Raw genomic sequence first — 22854 nt, 5'->3', positions numbered from 1 at the left:
GCAAATGCAGGCATGTTTCAGTTTACCTGTTCTTCTCTAGACTTCACAATTCTCTATCCTTGCTGTTGAGGCAGCTGGAGTCAGTGAGCAAATATCTCCCATTGTGATACTCAAACAGCAACCCACAACTCTTTATTTACACTGGCTCCATTCTTCACTGAGATATCAGTACAGGACCAAACCCTCTGAGCATGTTATTGGCAACTTTTTGATTCAAAAAGTAAATGCTAAAGATTTACTAGGAGAAGTGAACCTACTTTTCCTCCTGAAAATACTCTGCTGCCAAGGTGGGAAAGGTGCCACTCCAAACACTTCCAAAAGAGATGAAAAACAATAAAACCTTTTCTATTTCCTTAAGAGATATGAATAATATTCCGAGATATTACCTACAGTGCTGAATCAGCAGTTACCTTTACCTTTTGACAATTCATAAAGGACAACCTTCAAAAGATGAAATGAAGACCTGGAAAAGACCAAGCTTTTCCTAAGTAATTGGCAAGGAGTTAGAGGCAATATTCCATGAGCATCATTGTGCCCTAATGCATCATCCACACTGTAGCAACATTTCATAAACTATTTCAAAACCAGGCTGTGCAGCTGCTTGGCCTGGGGGGTGTATCATGGGATCAGTAAACAAATTGAAAGCAAAACAAACACCTCAGTTGCTACTAAAAATTTCTGCTGGAAAATACCAAGATTTTGTTTTCCGTTTTGTTCAGAGATTGACAGATCCCTCCAAAGGATTGCAGATAAGCTGCTAAACTTTAAATTACAACATTTAAGGTGGGGTTTTTTTAGCTGTTTATGGGCTTGTTTTTTTCTAGTTATGATAACTTTTTATTCTTTTATTAAAAATAAGCGAAAACCCACACCAACAACTTACACATTCACATGTTCAAGACCATCTGAACATCAGGGAGTGGGAAGGGTTAACCGCTGTATATTAACATAAACAGCAATGCTGGAGAACAGTACTAAAGAATAGATACTCAGTGCAAAAATTAACACAACTCTGCATTCCTCACTTTGGCCTCTTTCCTACCCTCTACTTAAGTCTCCATTCTGCCCAGGGGCTCCATCTCCTCTCTGGAAGGAGAGGACTGCAGCTGGAAGGGGATGAGGCTGTCCCTAGGCACAGGTACACGTACTCATGTGAAGACTGCAGCCTTGTCCTTGCTCATCCATGGCCAAGAGGATGGTCCTGTGGGACTGCAGGAGCTTTATCTCAGCTCTGTGTAAGCTAACTTGGGACTGGCCATTCTTCTCTGATGTGATAAGCTTGAATTTGTATACACACTCAGGTCAGCAGGTTTCTAATATCTGCACATTTGTGGCATCTGCCAGTTAACATGTGGGTCACTAAATGTGCCCTGAGTATTAAGTGGTTAATCTGTGCCTATGGAAATGTTTTGGAACTAATATAACCAGCTTCAACATCTCAAAGGATTTTAAGACTTGGGTTGCATCCTATTTGCGGGGACCCTGTGGCAGGGAGGAATGAGGAATTTGACTCCATGTTCTCAGAAGGCTAATTTATTACTTTATGGTACTATATTATATTAAAGAGTACTATACTAAACTATACTAAAGAATACAGAAAGGATACTTACAGAATGCTAAAAAGCTAATAATGAAAACTCGTGACTCTCCAGAGTCTCGACACAGCTTGGCACTGATTGGCCATTGAGCCAAAACAACTCACACCAGAATCCAATGAAACAATCACCTATTGGATAAACAATCTCCAAACACATTCCAGATGAGCAAAACACAGGAGAAGCAAATGAGACAACAATTGTTTTCCTTTTTCTCTGAGGCTTCTCAGCTTCCCAGGAGAAAAATCTTGGGTGAAGAGATTTTTCAGAAAATGTGAATGTGACAGGGTTGCACTGTCATTCAAACAAGACCTCAAGTGGTACATACTATTGCTAGCAGTGCTAGTTTGATTTCCACAGAAGTCAGGTAATTTCCCAGCTGTGTTGCTTTTGATGGACAATTTCCTTCTCATCTGAGTACAAGGATTGTACCTAAATTGTGCCTCCTCTGCGACGCATCAGAAAATTAGTGGTGAAAACCACTAGGAAAGACACAGTGTGTTACTGCAAATATACCACATGACAGCCTATCAAATGGGAATAATGGCACTGCAGATTGATTTTGAACAGCACATTTGGGAGTTGCTAAGGATGTCCATGGCACAGTAAACATCTACTGCCTGACATCTCACTTGTTTGCCACTGATGACAGATTTTGTATCCATTAATAAACAACTTCCAAAATACACTTTTAGCAGCCTTTATCTAAGAGTATGTGAAGTCACTTGTGATATAAGTTAAATAAACTCTTCAAAATATGCAGCCCTCCCCCGAAATCAGTCTCCTTAATGTAAGGTCATTTCTGACGTAGCTTATTTATCTTTCATGAATGCCTCAAGGCAAAAGTAGGTACACTAAGAAATCAACAACCACTTTTACAATTGGGTAATTGAGTCTGCAAATTGCAGTTAATATCCTCAATTCCTGGCTATCAGCTGAAGGCATTATTCAGAGGAGATGCTTGATCTGAAGGGAACACATGAGAAAGACTGAAAAATAGCTAAGTGTGCATATGGCATTCAAATGAACGCAAAATTTTCTTTCAGAAGCGAAGTAAAACATTGCTTGGAAAATTATTACATATTTTGATTAATGGAGATGTAAAACAGAATTATTAAATAGAAAAATCAAAACTTTTGAAGTCTATCAGCTGGAAGGAAAAACAAAGATTGAGAACATGACTTTGGAGACAAGACAGAAAATAATATGCCACCTATGAAATTTTATGTAAAATGGGCAAGTAAGAAAGGGGCCCTTCACAGCAAGAGAAACAACCAGATGCTGTGAATCACTGAGACTCTCAGATGCCAACAGAGTGGAGAGCCAAAAGACTGTTTGTTACCTGCTGCCAAAGGGTATAAAATAAAGCAGCACATCTAGAACCAACACCTGGTGCCTACTCTGAGTACACCTGTCTTGATGCCTGGATGCTGGAGGTGACCTGCACAGGTGTGTCTTGGTGCTTGGCAGTATGTGGCAATGACAGCCAGAGTAACTGAAAATTAGTTTATTTTCCCATCCTAGTTTTGCCTCAACATTTGCTGCACAGTAGCAAGATTATGTTTTATATTTAGGAAAGCTATTTATTCTTTGAAGGACATGTGGGAAAACAGTACAGGGAGAAGAAACAAGTTTTGTGAGGTGAATGACAGGGCCTGGAAAAAAAAAGGGGGAAATATGTCCTGTGCAAACAGGGATGGTACCAAAGCCACTTGGGAAAACATAGCAGGAAGCAGAGAAAAACACTAGCTGAACTAACAGACAGATGTCATCAGCAAAATGCAAAGAACAGAGGACATGACTTCAGAAGATAATTGCTAAAAGACAGACACAATGAAGCAGCAGTAATGACATTATAGAGTCCTTATACCTCTCTGAGACCTGAGAACAAATACCATGTATAATGCAGTACAAGCAAAATCCATCTCTGTAGCCTGAACTTCAGGAACAATTCTGCCCTGGTGCCTGTGAACTAGGAGAAATTCCAGTTTTGAAGACCTCAAAGTCTAAACAGCCAAAGCAAACAAGGAAAGGAATTTAAAGATATTGAAGGTTTCTGAGAATTGCATTTTTAAAGCTGCAGTAAAGAACTACTCATTAAGAATTTATCATATGCATCTTAAAACCCATTCTCAATGGAATTAGGAATCAATATGCCATTGCATCCAAAGCCAGATAATCTTAAATGTAATTAATCTTTTCTTCCATGGAAATTATATAGAGCTGTTAGAATTATGTAGGGCTGAAAATAACATTATTTAGAGGTTGGGAAAAGGCAGAAACACCTGAATGCCTTTCCCCCCTCTTTTTTGGAAATGGTTTTCTTTCATTATTTCTACAGATTAAAAAAAAAAAATTTCAGCAGCTGATTTCCTCTGAAAGTCTATTCCTCCTATAGTTACTTTCACAGTTGGACTGAAGTGCATCACAGGATACACAAAACAGAAAAAGAATGGGTCCCAGATGCATTTACCTTACACAGGCATGTTCTTTCCCATTTTATCTTTGAACACAAAAAGGTCAATTGTTCTTAACTTAGTTCCATAAAACTTAACTTTTTCCATAAAACTAGAAAAATCCATAGAGTTTTGTTGGTTTTCTGTTGGTTTAAAACAGCTCCTGCAGCTTCATTCATCGTTTGTAAGAAACCGCTGTCCTGTAGCAGCTGCTTTTAACACTTCCTCAGTAGAGTAGATTTATCTTTTGAATTTCTCACTGCAGTAAGTTGCATCAGACTTATCACACACATGGAACAAAATGATTACAAACTATTTGACAATGCTTTCTCATGACCTGCACTGGTGATGAGCACATTTAGAAAAGCAGACCTAATCATGCCATCAAAGAGAGAACAGACTCAGATTGTCTTCCTCTGAATAGCTGGAGGTTTCTCCTCAATCTACAAACAAGTGTAGCAATTCCAATTTAATGTGGTCCTGTAGGTAATTTCACCTCATGCAAAATGACACACCAATGCAACACAACCAACAGCACTGGCCCAAACAAAAGAGATCTTTACACTTCAGTTAAAATTGATTTAGCTGAAAGTTTGAATTAATTTTACAATTAAAGTAAATATATTTTATGTGCTTGGCAACCTTTCCTCCAAACTTTCCTTTAATTTGTCAACTTTTTCTATGAATTTACCCACAAAAAATTCTTTGAGGCTTCACACAAGTTGCCTTTCTACTTTGTTTTTGTTGGTTTTCCCTTAACTGCAGAATAAACTTTACTGGAGGGCAAAGTACAATTTACCAAAACAATTTTAAAAAGTGGAAGCTCATTCTGTGGCAAAGGCTAAATTGTGTCTTCCAAGAATCACATTTGGCAGGAGTCTTAATACAGCAGGCTGCCTTGGTTTCCAGAGGTTATGTCTGAGTTAAGAGAGAGCCAGCAACACCAGCCCATAAACAGCAACACAACATGTGAAGGAGAGCTGGAGCAGAGAGCTGAAGATCATGAAAAGTTCAGGACTTTCAGAGATTGAATTTAGGATGTAAAAGCTGCTTACTGCTCAAGCAAGTACCATTAAGAACACACCTTTCATTCAGTACATTCCCTGGCTCACTCATGCCTGCAAGAAGCCAGAAGTCTTCTAACTGACCTCCCTCCCCACCCCAAAAAGGACAGATCCTTTTTGATGAGCCTGGAAGAACAAGACATAGTGACACCAGTGCAAAGGGATGCAACACTTCATACTCAAGGAGTAAAATGTGGATTTGAGAGACACAGAGATGGGAACAGCAAGCCTCCCCTTTACAACTACCCAGGCAGAAGGAAGGAGGTAACAACACACATTTTGAGGGTGTTCACGCTCCTGCTCTTCTGCACAGGTGTTGCTGGCACACGGAAACACCTCCATTCCTTGAATGAACTCAGGAATATTGGCCTGCACATTTTGAAATTCTGACCACACAGAAAAATCCCACGTTTGGATACACATGCTTTTCAGTCCAGGACTGATCCCAAGAACAGCATGTATGTGGTTATTGGTTGGTTTTGGTGGATTTTTGTTTTTTTCTTTGTTTTTTTGTTTTTTTGGTTTTTTTTTGTTTTGTTTTGTTTTAATATACAACTTCCTCTTGGCTGAACCCCTAAAGTTGTAAATTACACATTCTATGTTTAACGTATACCATAATCTTGTTTGCCATTTTGTTTCCATAAAATGTTAAGTTTTATGGTTCCAACAACATAGCTAAATTATCTCAATTTAAATAAAGCCCTTTAATTGAAATTTATTCTCATGCATATCCTGACCTGAAACCAAAAACTATCTATATTTGTAGGACCAGAAAGAATTTTCTTAATTTCTGCAATGCAATGATTCAATTTTTCTTCCTCCACTAGCTTTTCTGCTTCCCAAACTGGACACATCCTATCCTTTATTTTAAACATGTTAAAATAAAAACTGCCTCTAGATGACAAAACAGCTCCCAGGAGGAAAAAGGAGAGAAAAATAGCAGGAGGAGGAAAAAAAAAAAAAAGAAAAAAAAGGGAAGAAGTGGAAAAGGTGGAAAAAAGGAGGAAAAAGATTAGGCTTTTGACCACTATAATGAAGATATGATAGTCATCTATAAAATCTTACCAATTTGCTGCAATGGCATGTACTAAAACTGAACACAACAAAGGCGTGGTTTAATGGGTAAAAAAATGCATACATTTTCAATGCAGTCCACAAGCCAAACAAAATGTGGGTAAACAACAGAGTGATGACTCCTAACATTCTCAACTGTCAGCAGAAATCTCTCCAGTTACAGAGAAATTTTCCACAAATACCTGATGATCAAACTAAAAGCACCCCTCTATCAACAAATTCATTCCCACAATTTACATATTTACAGTTTCCTGTACTTACAAGGAAATTCTTCTTACATCACATGATGACTGCTTCATTCATTGCACTCCACCTCCAGTAATAACATTATGAATGAAGTCAAACATGTATAAACCAATGGGTGGAAAACTGCCTTTTCAACATAAATACACAGAAATACTTAAAACACTTCCGACAAGAAAGAGATGCCACTCAAAAAATGCTGGTTAGTGGCAAAGATGAATAGGAACTGATCCGTATTGTCTGGGTTGGCTGTTGTTTGTCTCTGCCCAGACACGCGTGAGATGGGTTCGCTCCGACTGCGCTCCAAAGGACGAGGCTGGACTCTCAGGTTTGGCCTTTAAGGTTGTTTATTATTTCTTATCTACAAAGTTTTCTCTCTGCCCAGCCAGGGTCTGACCAGCAAGACAACCAAAGGCACTCTGACTGCCCACAGGGCGGTCGTGTCTTTTTATAACAAAAACTACATAAATCTTATTTACCTTTTGTCCCCAATACTTACCATTCTTATTAACAAGTGCACCTTCACCAAGAACCTATCAAAAAATATCTGCATCACACAAAAATTGAAGACATGAAGAAGGAAGAAGAACCACGAGACAGGCCCAAATTCCTCCATCTTGTCTCCACAACCCCCCTGTACCAAAATCTTAAAATCTGTGTTTTGCCCAGTAATTCTACTATTTCTATACAATTTAAACCCCAGTGATTCTCATATCCTCATATACAGGCGGCATTTCTCTAGAAGGATCAAAGTCAAGCCACCATGCACTTTTGGCAACATTCCAAGACCTCCGAGCCCCCCAAGGGTTCTCTCGGTAGCTCTGGATCTCCGGAGCGATGTGCTGAGTTCCCCCACCATATAGCAAATACATTTCCTCTGAATCCTGATACAGGGCATTCAAGAGCAGGAATGCTCCCTGTTGAGGCTGGCTTTGAATGGGCATTTACAGAAGTTCAACAAGGTTCAAGTGCCGTGTCCTACACTTGGGTCACAACAAGCCCAGGCAGTGCCACGGGCTGGGCTGGGGGACAGCAGCTGGAAAACTGCCCAGCAGAGAAAGACCTGGGGGTGCTCATCAACAGCAGCTGACCTGAGGTGGCCAAGAGGGCCAGTGGCACTCTGAATCAGCAATAGTGTGGCCAGCTGGAGCAGGGAAGGGAGTGTTCCCCTGCAGTGGGAACACCTGGAGTGCTCTGTCCAGTCCCAGCCCCTCACTACAGGGAGGACATCAAGGCGTTGGAGTGAGCCCAGGGAAGGGCAACAGAGATGGTGCAGGGTCTGGAGCACAAGTCTGATGAGCAACTGGGGGAGCTGGGGGTGTTTAATCTGGAGAAGAGGAGGCTCAGGGATGACCTCTGCAACTCCCTGAAAGGGGGCTGTAGCCAGGTGGGGGTTGGCCTCTTCTCCCAGCAGCAACAGGATGAGAGGTTATAGCCTCAAGCTGCACCAAGAGAGGTTCAGTGTGGATATTATGAGGAATTTCTTCACAGAAAGGGTGATTGGAAATTGGATTGGACTTCCCAGGGAGGTGGTGGAGTCACTGTCCCTGAAGGTCTTTAAGAAAAGACTCTAAGAGGCACTCAGTGTCATGGTATAGTTGGCAAGGTGGTGTTAGGTGACAGGTTGAAATTCATGATCTCAGAGGTCTTTTCCAAACTAATTGATTCTGTGATTCTACAGAGAGAGTAAAATTATAGGAGAGCAGAAGCACTATTTATATATCAACATCCACATATCCTGCATAGCAGTAACACTCTTGGAAACCTGAAATTGGATCTGAGCCGAAACCATGAGCTGGAGGGTGAGAAAAATCTGCAAAACAGCCTTCTGAACAACCACTGGCTAAATGAAACCCGGAGATGCTCACAAGGGAACTCTACTGTGAGCAGGGAAATCGGGCATTTATCATATAATATGAACAGCACAGCATGTAAGATACCAAACTAGCTTTTGTTTTCCAGGAAAATAACCACAGAACCCTGTATTTTGGGCTATTTCATGAATCAAAGAAAGGTAAAAGTCACAGCTTTGTCATGCAGCTTCCTTGCACAGACTGCCAGATTAGCAGCGAGCCCCAGCAGTTTTTGAGAGCTGTGCAAATGCAGTAACTTCTGAGCAGCATGAGGCAAATGTTGCAAATGGAACTGGGAAAAAACAACTCAGTGGTATCACTTATGTGATGCTTACTACTTGTTTTCTGGGGGTGCATTTGTCATATTATAAATTTGTCATATTATAAATAGCATTGCCTAAAAGAAAAAGAAGTGTAATATAAATTAACACCACTGAGATTCCACCTGTCTCAGGTGTCCCCAAGTACACTTCTCCAGAAGTACTTCTGCCCCTCACAGCTGACTGAAAATAAGGAGTCAAGCAGGAACTCTCAAGTGGTGTTGAATATCATGCTGTTTTGTGAAAAAAATATAAGTGAAAAGTAAAATCAAGCCAGGAGATTTATTTTCACCTATCTAAGTTACTCTTAAAAAAAGACTAGAGACGCTACAACAGGTTTCTACAGGTGACAAATTGTCATAGTTCTTCCAGCCTCAGTCTACTGGTTGTTTGTACTGAGTGAGCAAGTAACAAACCCAGATCATCTCAGTGTAAGAGCTTACTGATGATTTACTAAAAGGCAAACACATTTTCTACATTTCTCTGCTGCTTTTGCTTATGGAATGCTCATTTGATTGCGACACTGAAACCAGGAGGCCACCTCAAGACACACTCAATATTCAGTGTTTGTAGGGTGTCAGCCTGGTAGGTGGCTCACAAGATACAAAAGGTTTGCCACCTCAGTGAGAGTTATGAAGCAATCCTTTCCCATGCAACAATGCAGCTTTCTCATGCACACACACACAGTACTCCTTTACAGACTGCTTTTGATTATAAAACCAGAATTTAAGGAGAATCAGAGCAAGATTTGCTGAAGATTGCTGGGGATATAAATGATATTTTGGTGACTATCAGAAGGCTCCATATATTTAATCACTGATGTGTTGGTTGCTAAATGATGATTAAAAATTAGTATCTTTATGCCATTTTGCTTATTTGTAAAAAACAGAAACAGTTGATTTGGACTCAACCACCCTTTTAGAATTGCTGTAGACATGTAGTCTCCAACTAAAAAAAGTGAAGTAAAAACCTGTAAAAAAGTGACATGAAAAATAGTCCCTGAGCAGCTGTGCAGAAAAGGAACCACGACCTGATTACCTAATTCTCACTCCTTTTCCTGAAAGCATGTACTCTGAGGTTAACTTTAGACTCAAAGTCTTCAGAGCATTGCTCAGCTTGAAGTAGGACAGCTCGTGCAGAACTTCAACATTTCTAAAATACTTTCTTTCCAACTGCAACATTTTTATATATGACTGAATAGCTCATTCTGAATTTCTTCATGTCACTACCTTTTCTTATTAGGCCTGAAGCCCAGCTCCTCATGCTGTCTAAAGAAACACGGTTATTAAACAAAGATGCTGTGGTCAGGCACTCCAGTCTAAAATGTCATGCAATTATAGAATTTTATCTTCTGAAAACATGGAGTCCCTAGAGAGAAACTGTTTAGCCTACTAGCTCCAAACTTTGACATGTTATTAAAAAACATCATTAAAAATGTGAAACCAGTTAAAAAGACTGTTCCATTTGTATCAGGCATTTCTGTATGCCTTGAAGAAAAGCTGAATGTCCAGCTGCCAGGCACTAACCTGTAAAGTGCCAAGCACTGGGACACTGTAGAGCTAGCATGGGATTACCATCCACTGGATGGTTATGGAGGTGAGAGTCAAGATTATCTCAAAGCAGCCAGATTTTGCTGTAAAAGTGAACACCCACCCATCTGGTGACACATCTCGGATCTTTTGCAGAGGTCCCAGATGGCACCGCTGCCGGGCATGTTTCACTGGGAATCCTCTCCTGACACACCTTCCTGCCATTCCCTCGGGTCCTGGCACTGGCCACTAGAGACTGGGAGTTGTAGACTGCAATGAAGTCTTCCCCTCAGTCTCCTCCGCTGTTCATTTCAGAAACCAAGTGATGTCAGCTGCTCCTCATAAGGCTTCTGGTCCACACCCATCACCATCTTCACAGCTCTCCTATGGATGCTCTCTAATAGCTTTATAACCTTTTTTTTTAATGTGGCACCCAAAACGGCACACAGGACTTGATGTGAGGCCAATGCTCTATTCATGGCATTTCATAAGTAAAGAAAGATTGCTCTTTTCAAAGCAAACCCATTACCCCTTATCAAAAGGAAAATTCAGTGTGCCAGCATTTGTACATTTTGTATTTTTTAAAATAAGGACACATGAGGAATATCTCAGGAAATACTTTAGGATTTTTATGTGGGCGGGTGGGTGGAGTAGGGGAGGAGTAGCAGCATAACTTTATCTTTTAGCATTGTGCACAGAATGTAGGTCAGGCTACTCCAATGGAAATACCCCATGCTGATTCTTCACATTCTTAGACATAAACATCTCATGATTTTGTAGGCCAGGAAATTGTGAATTTTATTCATGGTCCTATCCCAGAATTGTCAGGGGGACCTTACTGTTTGTACCTCTGGACTCCTTATTTTAAAAAAAGTAAAAATTTTGCTTGTCTAGCAAATTGCTAATACAAAGAGACAGTATGTAATTGTTGAGTATTACAGCTTCTATAGTCCATGTCACAACATAATAAATTAGAGAAGCTCAGTTTCTAATTTCTCAGTAAATACTATTTTGTACATAACAAATGTAGGATGCATTTATTTCAATATAAAACAATCTGGAAAATGTCCTCCCTTCCCTGTAAAAGCTCTTTGTTAACTAATAATAGATATAGATTTTACTGTGTAAAATTATAACCTATTTTTAACCTCACCTTATCATACAAAGTTTATGGAGAAAATACTTTAAAAAAGGAAATCAGAGTCCATTTCCCGTTTTAACAAGGATAATCCCTTGACCAGAAGGCACAAATATTCATTCCTCTTTCATGTTAATTAGCACACTGTTTATTTTATATGTCACAATTTAACGAAAGAAAGCAAGTTGCTGAGAACATTATTAAGTTCAAAACATCTTTCACCTTATTTATCCAGAACTCAATAAAACTGTTCAGTCACAGACTTGCAGCCTCCAGCTAGGTTCCTGCTTATTAGCCTTAAATCATTTTTAGAGTTTCAGAAACAGTAAGTTGCCAAGCTCAAACATACAGCTATCTACATCTGCTAGATAGTTTGTCTTACTGGACAGTTTGGAAAAATTTCACTCACTTGATCCAAACTGTAAAGTTTTGTGCTGCTGTCAAGGAATCAATTTGCAAATCAGTATTTGAAAAGCGCATCTGTACGAACATTGAAAAGACAATGGGTTTTTTCCTTTAGGTGAGCCTAAGATAGCCTCTCAAAAAAAATTGCACCTAGTTAAAAAAAGTAACTTCTCCTTCATTAATAAATGGTTGAATCTCTAAATTTCCCATTTGAGCCATAGAGAACCTTTTCAGAAACTTCAGTTTCCTCAACTGAGGAAGCTTATCAGGCTGAAGAAGCAAAAATAGGGAGCATGAAACATGATTTTATTTTTTCCCTATACAGAGGAACAGCAGAAAGCTGGAAGTGACAGGATGGCTGCTACTACCACACTGAACCATGACAGGCAGCAGTGATGCCCATCCTGCCCCAAAGCAATCAGATTCAGTGACTCCTATGTCTGGCAGCATCAGCCTCTTCCCACAGCAAGTCACCCAAAATATCATGAATGGGGGAAGAAATACCTGCCTGCCCTCTCTAATGTTTAAGTCTGTACATCTTCCACATGGGTAGCATAATCTAACACTTAACACTCCTGTTTCAAGTCATTCCATAAACTGATTTTTGAGCTCTTCACATCTGATCAAAGCCCACATGTACCAGGCTGGTTGAATGAGCTCTAAACCAAACCCATTTACCTGCTCTGGACACACATCAGGTGCACTAACCAGCACAGTCAGAGCTGTAGGCTGGGACCAGGGTGGGCAGGCTGCACCACAGAGAGGCTGCCAGGATTCACCCACCTGCAGAACACCCAGCAAGAGGCATTCACTAACTGCCCAGACTTGCACGTGCCTGCATTTCCACTGCAACATCCCTATTTCTTGTCTGAAGTCATGCATAAAATCCAAGGGCAGTTGTCCAAAATTGGTGCTGGCTTTTGTCCAAATTGCTCTTCCCACTTCTAACTGATATATCTTTGTTAAAAGCAAGCCCTGAGCAAATAAGCTAATGTACATCATTTAAAGAGCCCTACTCTCCATATGGATTATCAGTCTCCTGTTTTTTCCTTCTTAACTGGTGCAGCCATATCCATTCTTATCGGGGATCGTGGACTGTAAATCAGAGACAAGGGAATGAAACTGATAGAAGACATACCCAAACTGGTTATGATCACAGGCAGGATCTTAATGACTCCCAGGCTCCATGAAGGCCCTGAGCAAAGGATGCTTTCCCAGAGGTGAGCCTTTGGCTCCACGTGCACTCCAGGTGATTCCCATTTGCCTGCCCTGATGGCATCTGCAAGCCTAAGCTGCACTGAGTTCATTACATGCAACTTCCAAGCTCTGATGAGAGCAAGACATTCACAAGCACCATGAACAAAAGTGTTTCAGAGCATGATGAGTTCTCTTGGTTCCTGCATTGCTGAAACTTGTCTGCGTTGGCCAGGCACTACATGATCAGTGAATCCGTCCTGCCTGGGCTGCTGTGCCGAGTCAGCTCCTCTTAACTGCACACACCTGCTCAAGCCCTCCTGATCCTGCCCTACCAGCCTGGGAAATTCCTCTGCAGCTGCTCTGAGCTCTGATCCACCATGCTTTCCATGGCCTTTCACATATAAAGCAAAGGAGGTTAGGTAAAATTCCCTCAAGAGATGGGAGACCATCAAAATGCATTTTCAGGGGATCAGACTGAAACTTTTTCTGACTAAAGTGAAACATGAAAGTCACCTCTTGTACTTGTAAATAAGTTTTAAGTTTACCTATTCAGATAAACTACTTTAGGTTAACACTGACTTGTCTAAGAGCAAGTTAGTGCTTAAACATGATGTTACATTTCTACAGATGTATTTAATATAAATATACTTGGAAAAGATGACCAAGGAAACCTGATTGATACCAGAAATACACTTTAGTTCATTTTTGTCACTAAAAAGTTACTTTTATTTAAAACCAAATTTAAACATTTGCATAGAAAAAAATTTCTGACAAGGCTTAAAATATGGTGAGACGGGAAAATGATTTTGGAGGATAGTGGACACTATACAAAGAAATAATTTCACAGGAGTCATAATGGAATTGCTTAAAATGGAGGTTGTAGTAAGAAAAAAATCTTATCAAAACTAAACATTAAATATCTTACTAAACCACAGGATCTATTTTCTTATTTGATATGTTATCTAGTGATTTCATCCTGTCCCAAAAAACAGGTTTTCCTTCAACAATTCAGTGCAACTGAATAACACACACACACGCACCCCTACAAAACTTCTTTTTTCTTCTCAGTAGAAAACAAATCAAAACCATTCATTCATTTCTCTAACTAATGTGCTGGCCTTCAAGGAATGTAAGGTTAGGTGGAATAAAGCAATAATAAGCTACAAATTTAATCTGACCAGCAATGGGACATGGTCTTTCATTCAGAAGAGGCAATATATGGTACATTATAATGATGTATGTTAAATAATGCTTACTAGCAAACAAACAGCAGCCAAGAGTGACAGCATGAACTATACAGGATCTAAATAAGTGTCTTGCCTTTATTATCTGTCAAGATGCAGCAGAGGAGGAAGAGAAGTTGGTTTGTGGAGTTTTTGGGTGCTGTTTCAGGTTGTAAGACCATATGCCTGTGTCACAGCCATGGCATGGAGGTACAGTGACCCAAAGCAAAGTATATTTACTCTGTATTTCCAACAAGCACTGGCTTATCCACATCAGTTCAAAACAGGTGAAGTAGACAGTAAATGCACAAACTATATGGAAATTTCTACCATTTAAATACATTCTTTTCTATTCCCTTTCAAAAGTTACAGAAATGATAATGATATTTTCAAGCCAGCTAAAATCTACTCTTTTCCTCTTAAATTTAAGAAAGTCCTTAGTCATCAGCAAGGCATGTTCTGCTGTCCTGTAACTGCATTCATTACTCACAGGATTTCTTCCTTCCCAGATCTCAGGTCATCTCATTGTTTTAACTAATGCTTTTGGAACATCTTCCAAGCTCTTTAACCCTTGTGGCTTTTATGTCAGTGTCCTCTTCCAGTTCTTCATGTACATCTTGGATGTGTCTCCAAATCATTTCACAGGTATCTCCTCCTATCAGTAAACAACTCTCAGTTTTTTCCTTTCCAGCCAATCCCATCTATCCAATCCTGCCCTTAATCTTCTATTCCCATCTTCTGATCACAAATGGCCACTGCCATCCTTGGCTCTTAACTCCCTCATGGTCCACGCACCTGGGATGTTTGCAAAGGCAAACCATTATAATCTACAACTTTTTCCTCAGCCCTTCATCTAAATCATTCACTTAGTACTCTTTCTGCCTCATCTACAGAGACCTTCCCCTCTCTGGCCAACCCAGTACCATCACAACCACATCGTGCAATCCACCAAGGGCCAGAAGTGGATCTCCTGTAATTGCACTAACCTCAGCCTACTAACTGATCTCTCAGCCTTTGGCTTTTAGACATAACAAACTGAAGTTGATTGTCCCCACCCTCACTTCCAGCCATCAATCATACCTATCTGGTCACCCCCAGCCCATCAACCCTATCCTGAATAATTTCTCAGCCTTCCCCCAAGTAGAACATCATTCAGCATTTCCACATGTGCATAGCTGGTCCCTGGACAGGAATGATGCAGTCTTTGTAATTCAGAAAACCTCTCTCCCTGATTGGGATGACATCTGCTGTGATAGATACAAAGGTACAGCATCTAACAGCACCTTTTGTTTCCTTGTTACCAATTTCCAGTTTAGAACTAAAGAATTGTTAACCTGCTTGAGTTGAACTTCATGGCTTTCCTTTACTCTCACTGCTTACACACTTCTTGCAGTTATCTCAAAAGCAGCCCACAGAGTCTGTGAGCACCTAGCTTTCACAAATAGCTGTTCTGAGCACTGCTACAACACAGCAATTATACAACACCAAAGGCAGGTGCCAAATGCCACATCCCCAGGAACATTTTTTGGACCAAAAGTGGTCAGGATACCTAGCAGGGCTTAAATCCTTTGTAAACAATACAAAATTGAACTGCCAGCTAAATGTTTTACAAAGCAAATATAAATCTCGCCATCATTTCTGTTTTTGAAATGTTATCCTGTGTTACACAGATCACCAGGATTAGTTGAGCAATCAAACAATTATTATTCATCTGTCCCACAAAAGCACCTGAGGAAAGTGATAAAATGACAGTTTGGAGGCAATCTGAGCATCATGCACTACTGAAAACCTGCAATTTCACTTCAGGTGGCCTGGACTCCAGCTTATGTTCAATAGACACTCTTAAAATTTTTTAAGCTCATAAGCACCAAGAGAGAAGAAATTAATTCAATGGGGAACAGTATTTTCCTTCTGAAAGTATTAATAAAAATATTTAATTGTGAGGTCTTTTTCCTCTTACAATACCCAGGTAATATTTTGGCAGGGCAGTCCTGGCTCTTACCCTCAAGTGAGCTGGAGCTTTGTTCCTCCCATACACTGATTTTAAACTACACTGGGTCACCCCAAGAATTCTTTCCAAGGGGATGTAGTTTCAGCACTAGCTCCAGAGACTTGGAACTCTTTCTCTAAGAGGAGAAAAATATTTCTGTAATAGGTTGACCTTTCTTCAGATATGTTGATATCTGAAGGATGTCAGTCCATTGTGGGAATTTGGAAGCTGGCCATGACTCCAAAGGCTCCACATATTTTCAGAGTGACCATGCCTGTAATTTTAACCCATTGAAATGAAAGTGCATGGCCGGAGAAGAGTAGTACATGCTTAAAAATCTCACTGTGACTCAAACACTGATTTATTTCCTGCAGCAGTGATTTGGTAGCATCACTTCCCAAAGGCAAAAGGCAACAGGTTTTATTTCTATGACCTTCCTGCATTCTTGCAACTCACATGGAAAGGAACAATGGAAATGTGGCTGAATGTGAGAAAGCACCAAACTGCTATGGCTTTTTGGGTGGGTGTGGAGAGAAACACACAAACTACAAAAAATCTAATAACTCCCCACCCAAGCATTGCTAGTGAATGACCTCACTGGTTTCCTACACACACTCCAGCAGCTTTCCTGCCATCACTCTGTTAAGCCAAGCAATGATGTCAACAGTCCACCTGTGAGAGTGATGTAGCCCTCTGGGTCATGGTCTCAGAGAACTTGGATAAAAGCTGTGCCAGTGTTAATTAAATGCACCTCTTGTTTCACTGCCGATTTCCTCCGATAAGGCTCAGCTCATTTTTCCTGGAAAGACTTCCATGCTGTATGGGAACTGGGGCCAACCATAACACAAACCAAATATTGCTTAGAGAATATCAAGACAACATGCTAAATATTTAGTTTAAAAAAAATCACTGTGTATCAGAGCTGGGATAAATACAAATCTCATTACTTTGCATGTGCTAGTGACAAGGCTAAACTACAAATGCTAGTTACTGCAGATAGTTTATTGTCTTTCAGCAGTACTTATCTCTCTCATTTCTAATGCTCTTCCCCATTACATTGGAGCAGAACTCTTAACAACCTGCTTTACTGATCAATTCTGACAGGTCAGAATATCAGAAGTTCGCCTGGTAAAAAATATACTTTGAGAATGGCATTTGACATTTAATTAGCATCAGAATTATCACTACAACTTCAATGAAAAACAGCATTTTTTTCCTGCCATCAGAAATGCCTTAGTTGTAAGAAGGTTCTGAGCAGCTTAGGTATTAAGGGACCTCTCCATTAATACAATTAGCCAGCAAGCAGCAGAAGGGGGAAAAAAATTCTGTTGCTCCTTCTTTTTTTCCTATATTAAGAAATCTAGTCCACTGTCATGACTGGATGTTTTCACCATATGCTGTCACTGGGATTTCTGTAATCCCTCTACTCACAACATTGACTTCCAACCACTTTAAGCCTTCAGGACATGCCCTTTTATACTTGCTTTGTTCTTGCAGACATTTTCAGATAGCTTTATTAGTAAGAGAACTGCCAAGGGAAGGCTTTCAGTTGTGAAGCTAGATGTCAAAAATATTTCTTCCTGCACAACTTAAAAAGTAACACTAACCCTAAGACAGTTGCTGACAACAACGCGCACCAAAAATCTGAAGGTGACAAATTAGAAAAGTGGTTTCAAAAGTCGTGGTGCAATTATATTATGAAAGTTTGTTTCATGATGCTCACTCTGAAAGGCAGCAAGTTGGACCTCTTGCTCTAAATTTAATTCTAAAGAAAGAACTGTGTGTTAACAATGTTAGGAATACATTCATATTCATTCATTCACTCTGGTTTGTAGCAATTGTGATGGTTCCAAGAAGTGTTCTGTCCCACATTCCTGAGCATTACATTCCTGAGCATTAGCAATATTTTTCCAAACAACCAATGATCGATGGTCATGTATTTACATTTTTACCTCTTGGGGATCTTATGTTTATACAATACCTCGCCTACAAACTCTCTTGGAATACATAACACAGGCCATACTGCCTTCCCAGCTCAGGATATGGGAGAAGTTCCATGGCTAATACTGCTTCTCACCAAAGTCAGGCTAACTAACTAAGACATATTTTTTACACTCTCCTCCAAAAAGAAATCTCATACACAAAATATCCTTCAAAAGAACTTCATTTTTTCATTTCCAAATGGTAACAGAAAGAGGTAATCCTTGAACTGGTTTGGTTTATACTGCTCCTATGGACAGTTTCTATGGATTTATGACACTGAACTGCAGCTAGTTTATAGCAAAGCATGCAGGGTGTGACTCACTCAGAAAGCTCAACCCAAGGATATTTCATTCTGACATCCAACAGAAAAGCTCCCTCATGGATTTGAATTAGTTGCTGCCCATTACTCACATGCACTCTTTCTCATAACTTCATGACACACAACTTGCAGAGCAAACTTGAATCCAGGCCATCAAGGAGATACTAGAAGTTCTGACAAATTTTACCCCTGTCACCAGTAACTGGAATTTGGTCTTACACAATTTAAATACACAGCTGTGCTCTGCTTCTGGAGGATGTGCATAATGTGGTCATGCAGAAGGAAAGCATATCCCCAAGTCCAGTGACTTAAAGTGACACAGTTTCCTGAACTCCAGGAACCCTCCTGGTCAGAAAGTACTTCCTTCCTCATTTCAAACACTTGATTGTTTCGGAGGGAATTCAAAACAATAGATTAGAAACTTTCAACCTTTCCTAAGTGTACTGCTCCACAAGGAAATCAGGCCGTGCTCTGGGAAGATGAGATAACATTGGGAGAGTACTCTTTCCGGAAATGCAATGGCTTTTGCATCCCTCCTCCAGCACCATCCCATGAATCAGCTACATGTAAGTAATAACTCTAGCTAGGAGATGTCAGAGGCAGTTCAACTGCTGTTTGGATTAAGATGTGCGTGGTTGGCAGAAGGCATGAGCCAACTCACTTCTCAGCTATTTCGAGAAGGCCTGCAAGGGAAGAAATACCAGGAGCTTCCTAATCTGAGTCTGTACTTGTAAGGACGGATAGGAAGAAAGGATGATGATTGCTTCTTTTTAGCACCTCACTGTTTAAATCTCTAATAAAGGAGAAGGAATGTGCTATTACTTCTGCAGTTAACAATCTACCCCTTCCCACCATAACTTACTTTTACAGCACCAGTGATGTTCACAAAGAGTGGGAGCAGATCAGGCTCATCAGCTGAAGAGCAATTATTTTAACCATACTCTATTCTCCAACAAAATTCCTTTAATCTAAATGCATTGAAATGGTTTGTAATGATGGATGAAAGATTTAACATTTAGAATAATATCTAACTAGTTATTTACAGGCTGCAATTTAAATAAAAAAAGGCAACAACAAGTAAATTCATTTTTCAGCAGCATTAGGGTGCCTAAATACCCTAGACTAACCTAATACAACAGCAACAGAAACAACAGCAAGAGCCATTCTCTCAGACCCAACAGTCAAAGCTCTTATATGACATTGCATTTTCTTGATTATCTTTCCCTATGAATATAGGGCTCCATAAAGTTTGAGGATAAGATACAAAAGCAAGAACTCACATGGTTCTACGCATTATTTTTAGAGGCAAACAGGAAATGCACTTCCCTGTCAAGCTGGGTGAAAGGGGAGTTAATGAGCTGAACGCTCTGCACTCACCGTTCCTACCAGAGGGTAGATGAATCCAGCTCCAATGCTGGCTCGCACATCGCTAATCGGCAAAATGAAACCAGTGGGAACACCCTTCCTCTCAGGCTGATGGGAGAGGGATAGGTGAGTTTTTGCCATACAAATGGGAAGATTTCCAAATCCCTAACAAAAAAAAAAAAAGGAAAGAAAATAAAAGAAAAATGTTTTTTAAATCACAGTAAAGGGACATTACGTTTTTATTTTGTTATCAGTATCTTCTAGAAACCTCTCGTACAGCAGTTCCCTTTGGGCTCTAATGACCCAGTTAGACAGCAACTTGAGACCAGGATACAGAGTCCAAAATTTTCTGAGGGTATGAATGTCTTCTTGGGGGTAAACACAGATGGTGCTCATGATGCTTTCCTTTGCTTTTAAACAAGATAAAACCTGCATGAGGTGATGGCATCCCCTTCACTAATGTCGGTGTGCTAATTGCTGAAAATGTGGGAGAAAATCAGGAAAAGTGCCTCAGCAGCTCCCCCTGCCCATAATTTGTCTCCAAGATATTGATTAATCTTGAGTCAGGCACCTTCCACTCTTCTGTTCAATTCTTTTACAAACAGGGCCAGGAGGAGAGGCGGCACTTCAGGGAATTGTCTCTGCAGCCCAGTGCTGACAACTCTTCAGGTGACATTGTGAGAGTATTTCCTAATACACTAACACTTAGACTAAAATATGGATTAGAGAATCACAGCATGGATTATTTAGCTTCAAGTACACTAAGTAACCTTCTTTTCCATTTAGAAAATTTAAATTAATTCTCAGGAAGTTCGTATTTTAGGGAAGATGGCTGTCTGCCTGTCTGACCAAGGATTTCTGCTTGTCTGACCAAGCTGCTGAAGTTTACTCAGGAATTTTCCCTGGACATATTGTTTCTATTTTCTGACAGAAAGGCTCCAGCCACATTTATGTCCAGAAGCCATTCCACTAAAAAAACCACATCCACCTCTCCACACGGTTTCAAAACTTTCCAAACTGTAACACTGCTCTCACACGCTTTAGGATAGGTGATGTATTTCATGTTCTAGTATTCATAACTCCTTGAAAGTAATAGGAACAGAAAGAAATCAAAAGATTTTACAAATATTGGGACCTTTGTTATCAATGTGTATAGCTGCGCACAGGTCTTACTGTGTTCGCAAACTCTTTTTTGCAGGTACAAATGAACACACTTATTCTAAAATTGGTTACATTTGCTAGCAGCAACTTTTGCAGATACGCAGGTGACAGGTTTAGGAGAGTAACCCAGACTGCATAGGAAGTACAGTTTCATGGACAATCTCAGAAGTACTCTGAACTCCATTCATATCTCACAGGAGATCGCCTTCAAGGTTAAAACCATTCTGTTCTACCAAATCTAAACCAACCCATACTGACCGCCACAGTTCACCACCATGGGTAAGCTCATGCCTTTCAGCAAAGCTTGACTTCCCACTCCAGTCTGAGAACATGTTACACCCTGAGCTTTCCCAGGACTCACATCCAGCAGGTACCTGCCTGCACAATTCCCTGCTGCCCTTACCTGCCGGGTGTAACGATCAACTTGAGACTGCGCAGCAGGAGACAACTCGATATCCTGAGCTCCATACACCTTCTGAGCAATGATCCTTATTTTTTCAACAATAGGAAGCTGCAGAGACAAGGAAACAATACAAGGATGAACATTGGCCAAGAGAAACCAGGATTTTGTTTGCTGAGTGAGGTCTCTGAATCTCTCATTTAGAGTCATCCCTGTTTAACAGGCTTGCTAAAGCATGAGACCAGGTAAGGAGCACTGGTGATGGATATGGTACACAGCTACAGGTACATGAACTAACAGCTGTGATTTCAGCTACTCCATCATTTGGATGCTGCACAATTTGTGCGTTACAGAGTTGACAATGTGAGCTTATGCTCACCTGAAGCGGGGAGAGAAAATTACTGCCATCTAGTTATGAGAGTGAAGAGATAACCTACACCTCAATCTCCACCGGGTTAACAGGGATCACAAGACAAGAAAGTTTCATTTCAGAATAAAGATAACCTACATGAGTGGACAAGGCAAGATAGGAGGCAGCCAGGGAAGGTTCCCCTGAGAAGCAAGGAATTGTAGCAGAGAATTCCTGATCACTGCTCCTTTGATTGTGATTTTCTTTCATTATTATTATTCTTACCTCCCGTCCTTTCTAACATGCATATTTTTAATTGTAGCTTTGATACTGTAAAGCACTTTGGACACTTAAAAAAAAGAATATGAAAAAATTCTAGAATTCATCTGAAACCCCAAGTCACTAAGTTTAATCCCAGTCTCCAAGAGTAGCCACATCATTATTCAGCTCAAACTGAACAAGTTCTGCCTTCACAGCTTCTATTTGAAGGCAGAGGCAGACTCTCATATTTAATCTGTTAGAAAACTCTTAACACATTTTCAAGAAACAGGTTTTTGTGGTCAGATCAGGCATTTACTTTTTGTGCCATCATTTTTCTGTATTTAGAGTAAACAACTCTTTCCTCTTTCCTTGTTCTCTTTCCTTTTGTTTTTAATGACCCAGGAGACAGCAACTGTGACTCCTCTGGCCTATTTTAAACAAGCCATTCTCTGACTTCTTTCAATAGGAACAGGATGATGGAGGAGGGATCTTACCACGAGTTCAGATAATTCAGTGCTGACTATAGATGGCCAGAGACATGTGAAATATTAAAGGGAATATCTCATCAGTAACTTGCAGAATATTGCATCAACAACACATGTGGAATATGTGCTAAACAAAATCTAGAGAGATAATCACTTGGGGAAGAAGACTTGGTAATACAAATACAATCCAAAAAGCAATACAAAAAGCACCAGAACACAAAATAGAAGTGTATCTTTTTATTCTAACACAGGTAAGAAATTAATTAATTTGTGAATAATGAACTCTAGCTGATGCATTTATAGGAAGTTCCACAGTTAACCACATTTTTGCAATGCCTCTCTGGAAGTAGTTCTTTTCCTGCAAAGACACATCAGTTGAAGGGTTTGTGTCAGGCCAATCTTTTTTGTATTTATGGCTGAATTTTAGAAAAATTAAAGCTTACA

At 40.1% G+C, this 22854-nt stretch overlaps 1 protein-coding gene across 1 annotated transcript in view; it reads right to left on the bottom strand.

Moving 5' to 3' along the window:
- Positions 1-22854, bottom strand: part of LOC311152149 (monofunctional C1-tetrahydrofolate synthase, mitochondrial-like) — a 107058-nt gene that overhangs the window by 29141 nt on the left and 55063 nt on the right. The window contains exons 10-11 of the mRNA XM_084202996.1: positions 21319-21426; positions 19767-19919 (exon numbers count right to left, since the gene is read on the bottom strand). Of these exons, the coding sequence (XP_084059122.1) occupies positions 19767-19919; positions 21319-21426 (261 nt within the window). The remainder of the gene's footprint in view (positions 1-19766; positions 19920-21318; positions 21427-22854) is intronic.

The sequence above is a fragment of the Fringilla coelebs genome, assembly GCF_963513975.1.
Source record: "Fringilla coelebs genome assembly, chromosome: 3".
Lineage (NCBI taxonomy): Eukaryota > Metazoa > Chordata > Aves > Passeriformes > Fringillidae > Fringilla > Fringilla coelebs.
Note: the sequence above shows the minus strand (reverse complement) of the source record. Positions and strands in the feature narration are given on the sequence as shown.